The sequence below is a fragment of the Cololabis saira genome, chromosome 22, assembly GCF_033807715.1.
Source record: "Cololabis saira isolate AMF1-May2022 chromosome 22, fColSai1.1, whole genome shotgun sequence".
In the NCBI taxonomy this organism is placed as follows: domain Eukaryota; kingdom Metazoa; phylum Chordata; class Actinopteri; order Beloniformes; family Belonidae; genus Cololabis; species Cololabis saira.
The window spans coordinates 14,866,315-14,880,725 of NC_084608.1; the positions used below are offsets into that span (position 1 = coordinate 14,866,315).

At 40.3% G+C, this 14,411-nt stretch overlaps 1 protein-coding gene across 1 annotated transcript; it reads left to right on the forward strand.

Moving 5' to 3' along the window:
• The first annotated feature begins 7,858 nt into the window (after positions 1–7,858).
• si:dkey-12l12.1 (uncharacterized) lies at positions 7,859–13,878 on the forward strand. The gene is made up of 6 exons (XM_061713423.1): positions 7,859–8,188; positions 9,747–9,794; positions 12,397–12,507; positions 12,819–12,935; positions 13,196–13,276; positions 13,357–13,878. Exons 1-6 carry the CDS (start codon positions 8,066–8,068, stop codon positions 13,405–13,407), a joined length of 531 nt encoding a protein of 176 aa, XP_061569407.1. The 5' UTR covers positions 7,859–8,065; the 3' UTR covers positions 13,408–13,878.
• The last annotated feature ends 533 nt before the right edge of the window (positions 13,879–14,411 follow it).

The window sequence follows — 14,411 nt, forward strand, 5'->3', positions numbered from 1 at the left end:
TAATTCATTACACTTCTAATGTTCAGAGCCCACAGTATATTGACAGTCTGGTCAGTTTCCCTCCAGACTATATTAGTCACACAACCGCGCACAAGCTTGCTGACCCGCCTTTTTTCTTGTGTTTATTTCTAAAAAGTGCGTGAGAAGGAGTAAATCTGTCGGCCAGTCCATTTCCCAGTTTGCCTGCCAAGTTTAGCCACAGATGCTGGATGTTTTTGTCCTATAGCCTTCCAGCTCTGACTGATTTTTCTGCCGCTCTGCTTTACACATACTGTAGACTGCTGGATACATAAATAAGCAATGAGCTTCAGGCCTCACGAGGGCGATGCCATCAGCACTCATTTGTCTGAAAGGATGGTAATGAAGCAGCTTAGGCTAATTTTATATTTAAGTGTAAAGACAGATACATAGCCACTATGCACAAATCCATGATCTTGCAAATATATTAAAGCTGCATGTTTCTGTAGTTCTGTTATTTCAAATGGGACTATGCATGATAAGAAAAGAAACTATTACAATATTGCTTTTGTTATGTTTTTTTCTCTCTTTTTAGGCATAACTTAACTTATTGAGTTTTTTGCTGCTCACAACTTTATTTCCTTGGTTTACACCAGCTACGTCAGATTTCTTAACATACAGTACTGCATGCTCGAGCAAAACCTTTAAACCTGAAGGACAGTCTCCAAATCTGAATTTTGAGGTTGCCAGTCAGGTGAAGGAATGAAGAGCAGGATGATGATTATGAAAAACAAGCAGTGAGAGTCTCATATTGGACTGTTATTAGTCTACTTATGGTATGTTTTAATTTTGGGTTGCTGTTTGGTTTTAGGTCTAGAGACCAAAACAGCTTAAGGAAACATTGCATTTCAGATTAAAACAGATCCTTGGAGCATATTAGCCATATGCTACGAGGCACACTTCTCCCATCTAGGGCAAGACTCCATTATGTTGGTTACTATGGTGATACGTCCTGAGATACTGATGTAAAGACCATTTACCCAATTATAAATTAGACTGGTATCATTTCTCTTTTCTTTCTTTTTTTTAACCATACATTTGCTTCATGTGTGCAAGGACATTGAAAGACCAACAAAAGTTCTTGTTTTTTGTTTTTGTCAGACTCAAATTAAATCCAGTGAAAGAAAGTAATTCCCTTACTTGACAGTTATAGTTCCCATTCTTTGTTTTTTGACAATGATTTTTTTATGTAAATAACTTAATATCTTATTTAGTTAATAGCTTTTGTTCATTTAGGATCAATACGATACGTCGCTCCTGTCTTGTCACGTTGCGGCCCAAAATATTTTCTGCTTTAAAAATCCAGCACAAAAGCTTACAAAATGAATGTGATCTTAGAGTTGTTTTTACATGACAGATAGCTGGTTGCCCAATATATGGTGTAAAAACCGCACTATTCAATGAAAACTCTGAGAACAGTACAACAAAATGACAACACAATAATGTGCAGGCATAGAAACATTTTCAGTGATTTTATGATTCCTCTCACTCTCTACTTAGTTTGTAGCTGAATATCAAGGACAGAGAGATTCAGAGTCAGCACACAGACAAAGCAGTATATTTTTCCTCATACCACATATCAGACATCTAATAAGTGGTTTAAAAAATACAAAAGAATAGAGTTATGAGGTTGTGAAACAATATAAATGTACAGGTAATTCGTTCCATGTTTTGCAAACGTTAAAACACCTTTTCGGTTCCGCTGGTCTCTCTGCTACATCCGGTATCGTGTTTAATGGATGTTTTTCACTTGTCTCACATTTATTGCACCTAATGAGGCGTTTGTGCAGCTGAAGACAGCCGTGGATGTGAGTATAAACTCTTCCACACCTTCCTGCAGTCAGACACACATGTGGACGGCTCTGTCCTTTTGTCAGATGCTTCAAACCTCAGTGTCATTGTTTGCATCCAATGACTTGCTGTCATGGTAACCAGCGCTAAGACACCATGGGTTATATAAATGAGAGATAGTGAGAGGGCATGACCTACACCACGTGTGACTCTCCAACTGTCTCTCTCATGATGTCACACTCAGTGTTCCTGCAGAATGAGCAATAATTAGCTTAATTAACCTTTCCGTAACTATATTACTGACTCAGTGAAAATACAGAGCAACATTGTTTTCTAGTGCATACATGTTTTGTAGCTGTGTTTAAATACATTGTAAAGATACTAAATAAGCTTCATGGTCTTTCCTAAACCATGCAGAAAGCTCTGCAACAGACTGGCAGGATTCGTTTTTGTTTTCTTCATTTTTACAAGTTTTGTGCTGCTTGAAACTTTGCTAGAAAATTTAAAGAAAATAGATGTATCTCGGGACTATATAAGAAATGATAGATGTTTGCTTTGTCACTGAGGAAATGCAGTCACAAGAAATATCATCAGATGTTGCAGATAACCTCAAGCGAAGCTGAGAAAAAGACCCTTGTCACCTCAAAAGAGAAACTTTGTTGAAATGACCCTCACAATAATCTGTATATGGAGAAGAAACATTTTGAAATATGTTGTTTGGTGTGAAATAGGCACAATCCCAAAAGCAAAGGATGCTAGGCTCTTAATATAGCCCATATCTGCATTATTATTATTATCATGTATGTTTTAGTTTTTGGCTCACCCTGAGCTTTGACTTACGGCAATGACTCAAGGTAAGTGCGTGGCCTAAACTCAGGCACATATTCACCAGCCCAATTATCAATTTTCTTTGGGCCTTTGGGCATCACCTCGCCCTCACAAAACTTGCCGTATCCCATATCAAAATTATCTTGTGACATTTTGGACCACATCTGACTTATTCAACACGTGACAAAATATCCAAGTTTGGCCCACTAAATTGATTTCAGGGCACGTCTGGCCAACTTAATACTTATCAGTGCCGTGACTCGACCTAAAGCGGCAAAAGTAGCCCAGATTAGTTGTTTATTATCTGAAATGCAAGAGGTCGTGAGGACAGACAAGGAAACCAAAATAGATGAAGAGAAGGCAGAAGGAGAAAACCATAGCAAGCATGACAGGCAAAAACAAAACATCTAGTTTTTAAGGTTGGATTTTTCAATTAGTCTTCATTAAGATTGTCAAAAAGAAATTACAAAAAAATGTAACCTTTCTGGATTCAGATGAATGTTTCTGACTGTCGGCCTATCTTGCAGCTTGTGGAGAAGAAATGTAAAAATAAGTTAATGTATGTATGTGTTGATTCGTTTGGGATGTCATGTCTCCAAGGCTCCCAGCCACAGTGATTTATCATTTAATTGATTGACTACAGACTGGATGCTCTCTCTTCTCCAGAGCTTTGATGTCTAAATGTATAAATTGTGATAATTTGGAGCAAGGGGACTGCATTTGGAATAAAGCTGGGGTAAACTGTGCTGTGTGTGAAAAGGAAAGCTGTGATGAATGACGCTTTCTTTTTTTATCAGGTGAAAGCACGATGACGAGCAGAGAAGATTAAAGCTAAATGATGTTGGTTACCCGTGACATATATTGAGGACTACGTTTGAGTCGAACACGAACATGGCAGTCAGCAACAGATAAATGAAAAGCAAAATGTTAGATGTCATCCTGTAATCTGTCTTTGCTCAATGACGGACAAGCAAATTGCATCACAGTCGTGTTGTTTTTCCTCAGCCTCGTCCTTGGCTTCCTCCGCTGTTTCCACATGACAGCACTGAGAGCCTTGCCGCTTTTCTCCCCCCTCGCACCTCTCAAATAGCTGTTACCAAAGCAGCCACACAGAGGAAGAGGAGGACAATCTGTTGGAGAGGAGTATTGATTTGCAATCAGACCTATAGTAAAGAAGTTTCATTTCCTCCATAAAGCATGAGGTTACATCATTGCACAATATAGAAGCAATTCATGCAACAACCATCCTTCTGCACTATAGAGCTCTGCTCAGCTGTAACACACATCTTTATACAGCAGCACAGAGACGTGTAATTCATTTTGTGACTAAATTGAAGCAAGATAGAGACCTGAATGGAGCAATCTTTTAACATAAATTTGAACTGACTGATCAGTCAGTTATTTATTTTCTTAACAACAAACACTATGCTTTCAAAGAGTGAAGAAAACTCACTCACATCAACTGATCACATCTGCACAAATAGGACTACAGAGGAGGGCTATCAATATCAATTCTAAGCAAGATTGCTGAATAAAAGAAGTCTGATTTCTCCACAACCGGTGGTTGCATAGGCAGCCTCTGGTGGTTGTGTGAATAATTGCATGTAACACGCCTCTCTGTTAACCTGGTATCTAAGAAGATGGAGGAGAAGCTTGTTGCAAATAAGACACATTTTCCTTTGAACATGATCAATGTTGTGAAAAGGATTGTGTCCAAAACAGGAACGAATAATGTAATGACTCAGAACATGGAAAGGTCTCGCTCTCAGTCATGCTGCGCATAGGGGCCTCATCAAGACTCATTTGAGTTCAGATGTGCCACATCTACAGTACAATCACCATCACATCATGACTGCATGTTTGATACGGAACAGGTCATCCTTTTTCTCCTGAAAGAGGTCTGCTATTGGGCAAGGTGTCCTATCATGTCTGGTACTGGGGTGTTGGTGATAAATCCTTTGAGGGTTGCAGGATGGAATCTGTGTGGATTTGGGATCACTTCCAACAGATGCCGTCTGGTCCCATCACATTAGTATCTGTGCTGTTTTTAGACCTGACGAACATTTCAGTCTCTATTGTGCTTTTTGAGTACTTTCTAAAATGTGTTCAGGGACATCAGCATTGATCTCTGTTCACTTTGGATGAGATGACGTCAAGTGTGGCCAAATTGAATAGTAGGTTCCATCAAAATCTCTGACAAGTGTCAAATTCAGCTCCCCAGCATGACAGTCAGCCGTCTCACATCCTCAACCAGCCTTCCTTCTTTGTTAGAAGCCCCAATCACACTGACACAGTTACTTCCACCACTGTAACACCTTTATTCCACCCCGTTGTGCTTTGTGTATGGCATGAAGGGACACACACACACACAGGCAGAGACTGGCTGAACATACCTTATTATAAACTTTTTCAACTTGGGGCACTAGTCAGCAAAACCCTTTTAGCCCCGCTTAGCAACAGGAAGCAGCTCCACCAGCTGGAGCCTGAAGCCAACACTGCTCTGTGTGTCCTTCAGAAATGACCAGGTGAAACTTGTAATTTATTTATTCATCGTATTAGCATTAATTCAGCAGCAGCTGAATGAAACAGCTAGTGACCAGAGATGCAAGTGAAAGAGACCATCTTCAGATTAGAAAATTATAGTTTTTAAAAGCACACACTGTGCTGCAAAAACACCTCCCGTAGGAACAAGCTGAATATTCCTAAATCTAGTCAAAATGTCTCATATTAAGCCAAAATATATTTGCCAATGGGATAAAAACAATTTTCTTGACTAGTATTATTAAAGGTAAATGAGGATAGACTAGCCTCAACACAAAAGGTAGGACTAATTTCCTTGAAACAAGGCTTTGTGGGATTTTCAGCAGGCAGAATGAAGACCAGATCACCACTTTACACCACGATCTCTGTAATAAAGTGGATAGTTTGTGGGCAGAATGACCAGACCTCAATGGGGTCTCCATGGTACAGTATGTATGCAGCGATGTGATCTGTACGATCACTCGTGAGATAGATACTTCGTCTCTGTGTCTAGAAAGAGAACTGAGTAATGAAAATGTAGTCATTGAATGGCTTTCATGCCTTTATTGTGAAATTGTAATGGTTTAAGCTGTGGTCCAAAGCAGTTATTACATCTTCTGGCTTCAGATCTGGCAGACGCCAAGCGGCACCACAGGCCACGTCCAAAGCCGAGCTAATCTAAGTTCGCTCAAACCAGCTAGGTGGCTAACAAGACCTTTCCATTGTTTCTGCCTCCATTCTGCGCTGTCATCCATCCATCGGCTTCTTGTTGTGATCATAATAAACTGTAACACTGTCAATTACTGGAGGCAAACCCAGCCTTAATCCCAGCCTTAATCCCGACTCAACCAATCCCAAACTAAGCCCGTCTTTGCCGTTGTAGCTTCAACCCTTTGGATTTTCAGTCTTTGCTGTGATAAGCAGAGTTTAACAACCCACCTTAGCAGGCAAACAGACCTCCATTTTTGTTGTTTAATTGTTTTATTCAAAAATGGTCTGAAGTGTCAGTTCCATAATCAAAAAACATCAATTTTTATGAGTCACGTCTCGTGTTTATTCCAACATCTGTCTTCCTGACAAAGGCACATCTCCATCAGTTTTTGTGTATTACAATTAAACTGTCCTCTGACTTTGCTTCAGACACAAAATGACGACAACGACTGAATGTGAAATAGATGTTTTCTCATGAGCTCATAGGCTGCTGGAGCATCACCTTCAGATGCACTGACAGCAGCTCAAACCAGAGTCCCTGATGAATGACACTTCCCACCGGGAGGCAGGGGAGGGCGAGTGCAGAAAGTGGTTCTGCATAGCAATTTCAAACGGTTAACTCCCAGAGATGCTTCATGAAAAGTTACTTTAAACTTGAAAGTATTGAGTGGATGACAGGAATTATGAACTCTCCCTCGCTGTGATTACAGTCTTTTTACGCGGCCACATTCTGGTTTGTGTGAGCTTAATGTAAACGCGTAACCATGGTAACGAGAGTTTGACATATTTTCCAGGATGTTTTAAAGCTTAGCACAACCTATGATTCCAACAAGGAATGACAGTGTTTGTCGGCCAAATAAAGCAACATTTGCTGGGTTGAAGCCATTTTTCACTCTTCCCTTCCCCTGTTTTCGGACCAAACATCCCAGTCATCCAAGTCAATCAACTCAAGTCATGAAGTGGCTGTTCAAGCCGGTGGTCTGGAAATGTTTGCAACACCTCTCGCACAGAGAATCATAGAAAATAAGAACATTTGGGGTTCAGGGTTGAGGATTAAGTCGAATGACCACGTTTCCTTCTTTCTATATTGCTTTGATTCACTTCTTTTGCTGTCTTCTTTCCTCCCTATTTTCTTGGGAAAGCAGCATGTGGGATGTAGACGGGCTGGAAATTAAACTTCGTCAATTTGCATCATTTTCACTGGTCCTTTGTGACCAAGAGCCTGAGGCTTGAAGACATTAGTCGTGATTCACTCTCTTCTTCCTTCCCACTTATTCTCCCATCCTGCAATATACCTTGAAACAAGGTTCTTGTTCATGAACAGCTTACCCAATCCAGAGAGACATTCCTCAACATGTGTGTATTATTTATACATAAATACACTAATCCTGTCAACGAATGCTTGCCAGATAATGCAAAGTATTCAGAGCAATTTAAACAAGATTGATTTTCTCAACCATTATATTTCCAAATAATCATGAGTAGAGTCAAAATCCATAAAAGACTCCATATGTATCCAGAGCAGACAGTTATAATTTATTCCCATTTGCCAGTGTTCAGTCAACAGTAGTCTGCAGGCTGAAAGATTAATTGACAGTGTTGATAGCTGCTGTATATACCATAGAGAGGTCTACTGAGGAGTAATTACTGTTATTTCTAAAAGGTTCACTAAAGTGTTTTGGATCACTGAAGAACTGTGTAAACAGACATTGAAGTTATAAGTCTTGAAAGCACGAGGAAACAGATTGATCTGCACTGTGGCAGGAGACACATTCACTCCACAATGCTGCCTTTCTTCGAGACATAACAAGAATCCAACCACCCATTTTCATTGGTTATGTAGAGTTTTCGACAAAACAAGTTTCCTCTCTCTTTACTCCCCTCTTTAAAAACACAAGGGCGCACACGCATTTTGGCAGCAGCTGTAATGCAGACCTAAGTGGAAAAGGGCCTTCATTCCTCTCTTTGGGTTGGGGTAGAGGGGGAAGTCTTTCAAAACCCTTGCAAGATGTCTGACATGTTTCTGCAGGACCACAGGCCACTGGCTGGTGCAAAGCACATGCTTGTGGTGGGCTGTTTGTCTGCGTGAAGTTGGTATGGCCTCCCGTTCCTCCTGCATCTGTTCCCCATTAGCAGAGCCGAGAGTATAAAGCAAGGAGCTGACGGAGGCTGGAACAGTCTAGTTCCTGCCTGGATCATGGGGTTTGGTGTCTGGCTGTGTGTGCTGTGCCTGCAGGCGAGCCTGCTGTCACACGCCTTTGACTGCTCAGGAGCGAGTCAGGGAGAGCTGTGCGTCCGCGGACAGACCGCAGACAGACAGGTAAGTGACGCACTTCTAATGAATGTGATAGTTAGAGAAGGACTAGGTGTTCATTATGTGACAGTCATCATCCGTGGAGGTGAGCTGCTGAGGTCCAGCTTAGGTAAGAGCAAGGTGTTTGAGGCTTTTCAAATATTATTTGCTTCCAGCAAACTACATATTAACTAACCTTATCTAACAAGAAACTTGAAAGAGAAATTATAATAAATTATACCCTTATTGTCATCTTAAGACTGTTTCATTTCTATTTGAAAGTAAAACAATTTGAAATGAAGATGACAATTAAAGTAAATGCAAAATAATTGTATAAAATTATGCTTTTTTAAAAGATACAGTCCACATCTCTAACGTTTATATCTTTATTCAAACCATAATCCACTATTTCATGTAAAATTGGGAGAATTCCTCATTGCATCTCCTCATGTGAGTAATAACTCAGTTTTCGAAGTGTCTTAGGTTTGAACAGCCAGAAACGGAGGAGTTTGGTTAATTTTTTGGGTCAGTGTTTATACAGTAGCTCAGCCAGAGGAAACCAGTAACTCTACTGGAATGTAAGTTAGTTCCCTCCGACTCTGAGGAAAAAGGCTGCTGGGACCATCACGCCAGCCAAGTCTGCTCCCGGCTGGCAGGAGACGTGTACGGTCTAACCCTGACCTGAGGAGACGTATAATTTTTTTTTTTCTAACAGAAACAAAGTCTCATTGTAATGGTTTTTGCAGCCATAGTGCCACCACACCAAAAATATACCCCTCCGTGGAACAAAATCCTTCAGCTCCCCCTTTGGCGTTTCATGTGGCAACCAGCTGTTACACTTAAAACTTGTGGTTAGCATTTTTTCTGCGGACGATCCTTATGTTCTGTCCAAAGTAATCACCCTCATCTGGACAACGGATTCGACAGCAGCAGGAAGGAGTTGGGAATCCTGCTCCATCTGATGGCGTTTGAGCCACATATGAGCTTTCCTGCTGCAGTTATTTGTGATGTAATTACAACATGCACAATTATATGCTTCAGTTGTGGTGGGGACTAACTAATACCAGCAGTAGCATCTTCTTGTAGGCTATATCTGCTGCTTTTGATGAGTTTACTTGTTTATTTGATGATTTCTTTATTTTTTCTGGCAAAATCTCTGTTTTTAATGAGGAATTCATCAAACCCATCAATATATTTTCTTTATAAAAAAAAAGTTTCAGTTTCGAGTTTTTCAGTGTCCCAAAAAGATGCTGCCTCTTGGGGACACAAAAGTGTCTGAGAATTATATTCTTTGCAAAATAAAAACATAAATTGTGACAATATTGTAAGCTAAAACAATATGAACTGGATTTGTCTGAGGCAGGGAACCTCTGACTGAAACTAAATTACAGTTTAATCCTGCTAATGAAGATTTCAACATCCATAATTAACATTTTAAAGAGGTGACTTTCAGACAACACTGACTGTGCTGTGTAATGAGTTGTGTTGTGCAGATAATCTTCCTCTATTGAATGTAAACCCACTTTTGTGCTGAAAAAGGATAAATTACACAGACATTTTTACATTTTTTTTGTCTTCTTCTCAGGATGAAGACCAAAGACAGCAGAGAGCACTGCCCTCAAATGAAGGGTTGGTATGTACCACGCTCACACGTTTGTTTTAAATGGTCTGAATTCTGCTTCTAGCCTCAAAGGACACAGCTCAAAGCACATGCAATGCAAAGCGAGTGCATTTTTAGTCACACAAAGTCCTCAGTGGGGGTACGAAGAGGAAACTGCTCTTGGACAGAGAGGAAAGGGGTGGAGTGGTGCTCTATAGTGCTCTACAGTTTAAGAGCTCTTTTACATTTTCTTTCTTTTTTTCCAAACAAATGCCACCAGATTTTCACACAAGTTTCTAATGCAGATGAAGAGTTACATATCCATGTAGGTATATGGACTAATGTCCAATACATGTGAGGGTAAGATACATGGAAAATAAGATTAAAGCCACTTCAGAGATATTGAAGTGTCCCCACTGTGGTCGTTGTCCCTCGTTCTCCTGACCAACAATTCACAGACAGACGTCCTCTCAAACTCCCTGGTTTAATTCAGAACACATTGTTCCATCTGTGACAGCAAGCCGCAGTAAAATAAGACCAAACATGATTTTCCACCCAAGGGTGGAAAATCCATTTTAGTGTAAAAGCAGAAACAAACAGAAAAAAAAATCCAGGGTAAATGCTGAGGACGATACTGTAGTAGTAAGTAGGGGTATCGTCATTCATGTGCCAGATTTTCATCATCACTATGATCTTTCTCACTAAAATCTGAGACTCTCTGCTTCCCTTCAGAGCCCAGCTCTGTTCTCACCGTTGCTTTATCCCGATGACACCAGTATGAAACATTATCATAAAAATTTGACTCCCTCTCATTAAGACTTATTTAAATTGTTTTTGGTAGTTATGGGGACAGTCTGCATAGTTTTACAAGGTGTGTTTTGTCGCACTGGTACTGTTCCAGCTGGCCAGGCTGCCCGACGACTAGACAAACGCACACACACACACACATCTTGTACGGTGGCAGCAATACGGACACATCTTAACTCAGCCAAAGTAAATAAATTAGGTTTAGTTTTCTCAATCCAACAGATCTGTTGTGGTTTTCGAAATATAGTGACAAGAAACATACCCAGTATTCAAACCCAAAGTTCATCATGCAGTTAGAAAAACAAGGGATGACAACTCTGACAGACACTGGACATTTAGGTTACCTTACGATAAGGTTTAGGCTTGAGAAATATCAGTTAAGACAAAGTCTTGAGAGTGAAAGCACATATGTTTAATGGTACCAGGCTCCCATTGTTGTGGGGAGAAAGAGTGGCATCCTGACAAACCTAAACACGAGATCAAAAACAAATAAATCAGTGGGGTTATTATAATAATACTAATTCAGTTGCTGAAACGGATCTTTGCAGAGAAAGACACGCATGGTCTGATACATCCTGAAGAGACTGAATTAAAACATGATTTCAAAACCACATTTACACACATTTAAATACATAAGAATCCTGAATATGATCAAAATAAAAATAAAGTTTTTCCTCTAAAAGAAAAGAAAAAAGTTATATTGAGTATGACAGTTGACAGTTGGTCAGTTGTTGCTTAAAAACCGAAATAGTGCTGTGTAAATGTTTAAAAATGGAGGCAAGTGGACGGACGTCATCTCTCATAATAGCATTCGTCTTATTCCTAACCGAGTCTCTATAAATACACACTAAACTTGGTAAGGTTATGGCTGTGCAAACACTGCATAAGAGAATCCTTCCCAGAGAAACTATGTAGATGTGGGTGGAGGGGTGACGGCGATGGCCACTGGACGGTGTGGACCAAACCACTGAGGAACCAGACGGGGATGGTGCAATTTGCCAACATTTCTCAACCTATTTTGGTGTCTACAATCAGCACATTTACAACAATCAATCTGAGAACCGTTTAGTTTTTCGGAAGTTATATCATGTTACTTCAGGGCATCTATTAGAGGGTTGGGGAACAACGGTCACAATTCATCTTCATTTGTATAGAATCTGTCTGTCCGTAGATGAGTCAAGTTCCGCTGTTTAGAAATAGTTTTGTAATCTTTTCCAGTCCACTTGAACAGCTTCTTCTCTGAGATCCACAGAAATGTGTTCATTTTCCACAAACATCGTACACAAGTTTGACCTCAACAGATGTTTCAACAAAGAAATGAGCTCACTCACACCTGAGCACTGCACTGATGGAGAACGCCAAACTACTACGTCTCTTTCCGATCATTTTCTAATCCTAGAAGCTTCAGTTATTTGTACCACTCACACATATTAAATCGATTAACTTAATAAGTAAGAAAGAAAAGCATTGATGATGTCAAGCTCCTCAGGTATATTGTGATAGGTCAATCAGTTCTTAAAATCTACGTCCATTTATTAGGATAATGAACGAATCATTGGCAGTGAATCATACTGAGAAAAATAATACAAGAAATGTTTGGGCCACAAATTATATTTTTTTCCGTTTGTTTCCCCATGCTCCTTGAGCTGTATATCCAGTAATGGAAAGGAGACAGAAAGTGAGAAGGACAGAGTGAGAAGAGACAGGAACAGGCTTAAGCTCACGCCATGCTGACTACACACAGGATTTGATACACTTTATTACCCAGACAAACATACCAGTGTTGTTTCCCACTGTGGTTGTGGTTGAGACTGTCTCATTCTTGTAGGTTTTGCTCAGACGTAAGAGGCAGCCGGAGCGGACGGGTCCCACCCACCTGAGTCACTCCAACCTGCCTGGAAGCATCTCTGTCAAAGGCTTTCCTAAAACTCTCATCCAGGTAAACCGCTCTTCTTAGTCAGACGGGAGTCAGCGAAAGCCAAACGTGGGGGAGGAGGGGGCTGGTTTACAGCGGGCGCAGCTGATGCCGAAGGTCAAAGGAAGCTTTAGTCATCATGTCTCATCTGCATGTAGTGCCAGGAAAAAAGAAAGAAAAGTAGCAGAGAAATCACATAGTTTTGTAAGTAAATAATTGAATGTACCACATGTATTAGACGAGCGTAGAAATGTGATAAACACAATCTGGTCAGCCTCAGTGTGTGTATGTGTGTATGTGTGTGTTCATTATCCCTGTGTCTATGTTTTCTTTAGGCTGACAGGTCCAGGAGACACTTGGCTCAAGCTGCGCATAAGAAAAAGAACAGGCACAAATCCCACCCCGGCACCTATTCCCTCCTTAGCAACGACAAGACGTCCAACCCCCTACAGGTGAGTCTCCATGGTAACCCAGAGGCAGCAGAGCAACAGCTGGGCCAAAGAGCCCCAGCTCTGTGCTATCAGAGTTATAAGGCCACCTTACTCCGTTTTATTGGATCAATTTAGTGCACCCACCTGATTCGTTATCGTTTGCAAGTGAAAAATGTTCATCATAATCTCTTTTATCTTGTAAAAGGTTTCATTTTACATCTTCAAGAAAATGCCACAATTCAAAATGACTAACAGGACCATTTGCTGGAACGTGATTTCAGGTGATCAGAGCGAGGAGACAGGTGAAACTCGATACACCCAAGAGGGGGAAGTCAAGTCGTTCTGGAGCCTTCTCCGTCTTGGTGAGTCATTAATAGTGTTCGGTAACAACAAGGAATAATATTAGATGTATTCTTAACTGATGTGTCCCTTTGCTCTGCAGGGAGATCCTGACATCAACGGAGAGGGTGACAGACCCAAAAGGAGCATTTAGACGAATAGTGCTGCTAATGTTCCATCATTTTTGGAAAAATCCTATCAAGGGCTGCGCACAATACAAATAAAGAGTGAAGGAGAGCCACAAAAGACTGGTCTGGAACTCTAACACTCGCAATTAAAACTTCACTGTTTGTTGAGCATTTTATTAAGTCATTCTGAATGGTGTCGGCCTTGATTATCTTACCAGTAAGCTAGCTTCTTTAATCAACCAGTCTGTTCTTACAGATCATTTGTAGAGAAAATACAGTTCTAATTTCTAATATATCTTTGCATGTCATCGCATTAAAAGAGATCCCATATTAATATTGTACTTTCACATTTTGTTGTAACCTATTTAATCACAGATTCCCTCTGAAGATTGAGGGGTATATTTATGCAGAACTATTTCTTGTGCTGTTGTATCACGTTTCAATAAAGGTTTGGTGGAGACATGTGGTGTTATAAACCTTCATGACTAATAACTTCATGCTGGATTGGGTTTTAATTTCTTTCCTCTCCTAAAAAAACAACAGAAAAGCAGTCCTTTCCTCATCATATATTGCATTTCAGTTTAACTATGATGTCTTCCTAAAATAAAGATAAGTCAGGTTCAAATAGCTCCATTTCCAGAGTCACGTTACAGATGGCAAACATTACAGGTTATGAGGTTATGATGCGAGGCTGGCACCGATGGTAGCAGGATAAACACAGCAGGAGCTTACAAGAGACTCATTAATCCATTCATAATACTGCAGCCAGGGGCAACTAGCCTGCGTGTGTGAGTCTGAGGAAGAGAAAAACATTAAATGAAGTCCAAATCATTTGTTACAGGATATAAACTCTGTTTTTCTTTTCTTTAGGCTATGAACCCAGGGGACTAGTTTGAGTATTTTTGTAGCTGACATAAACATTTGTACAAAATAAGATGTTGGTGTGCTGCTGTGAATGTTGGTCTGGCAGTTCAAATGAAACAAACATCCGGGACACTACTCTGATCTAATAAATGCATGTCTGGCTAAA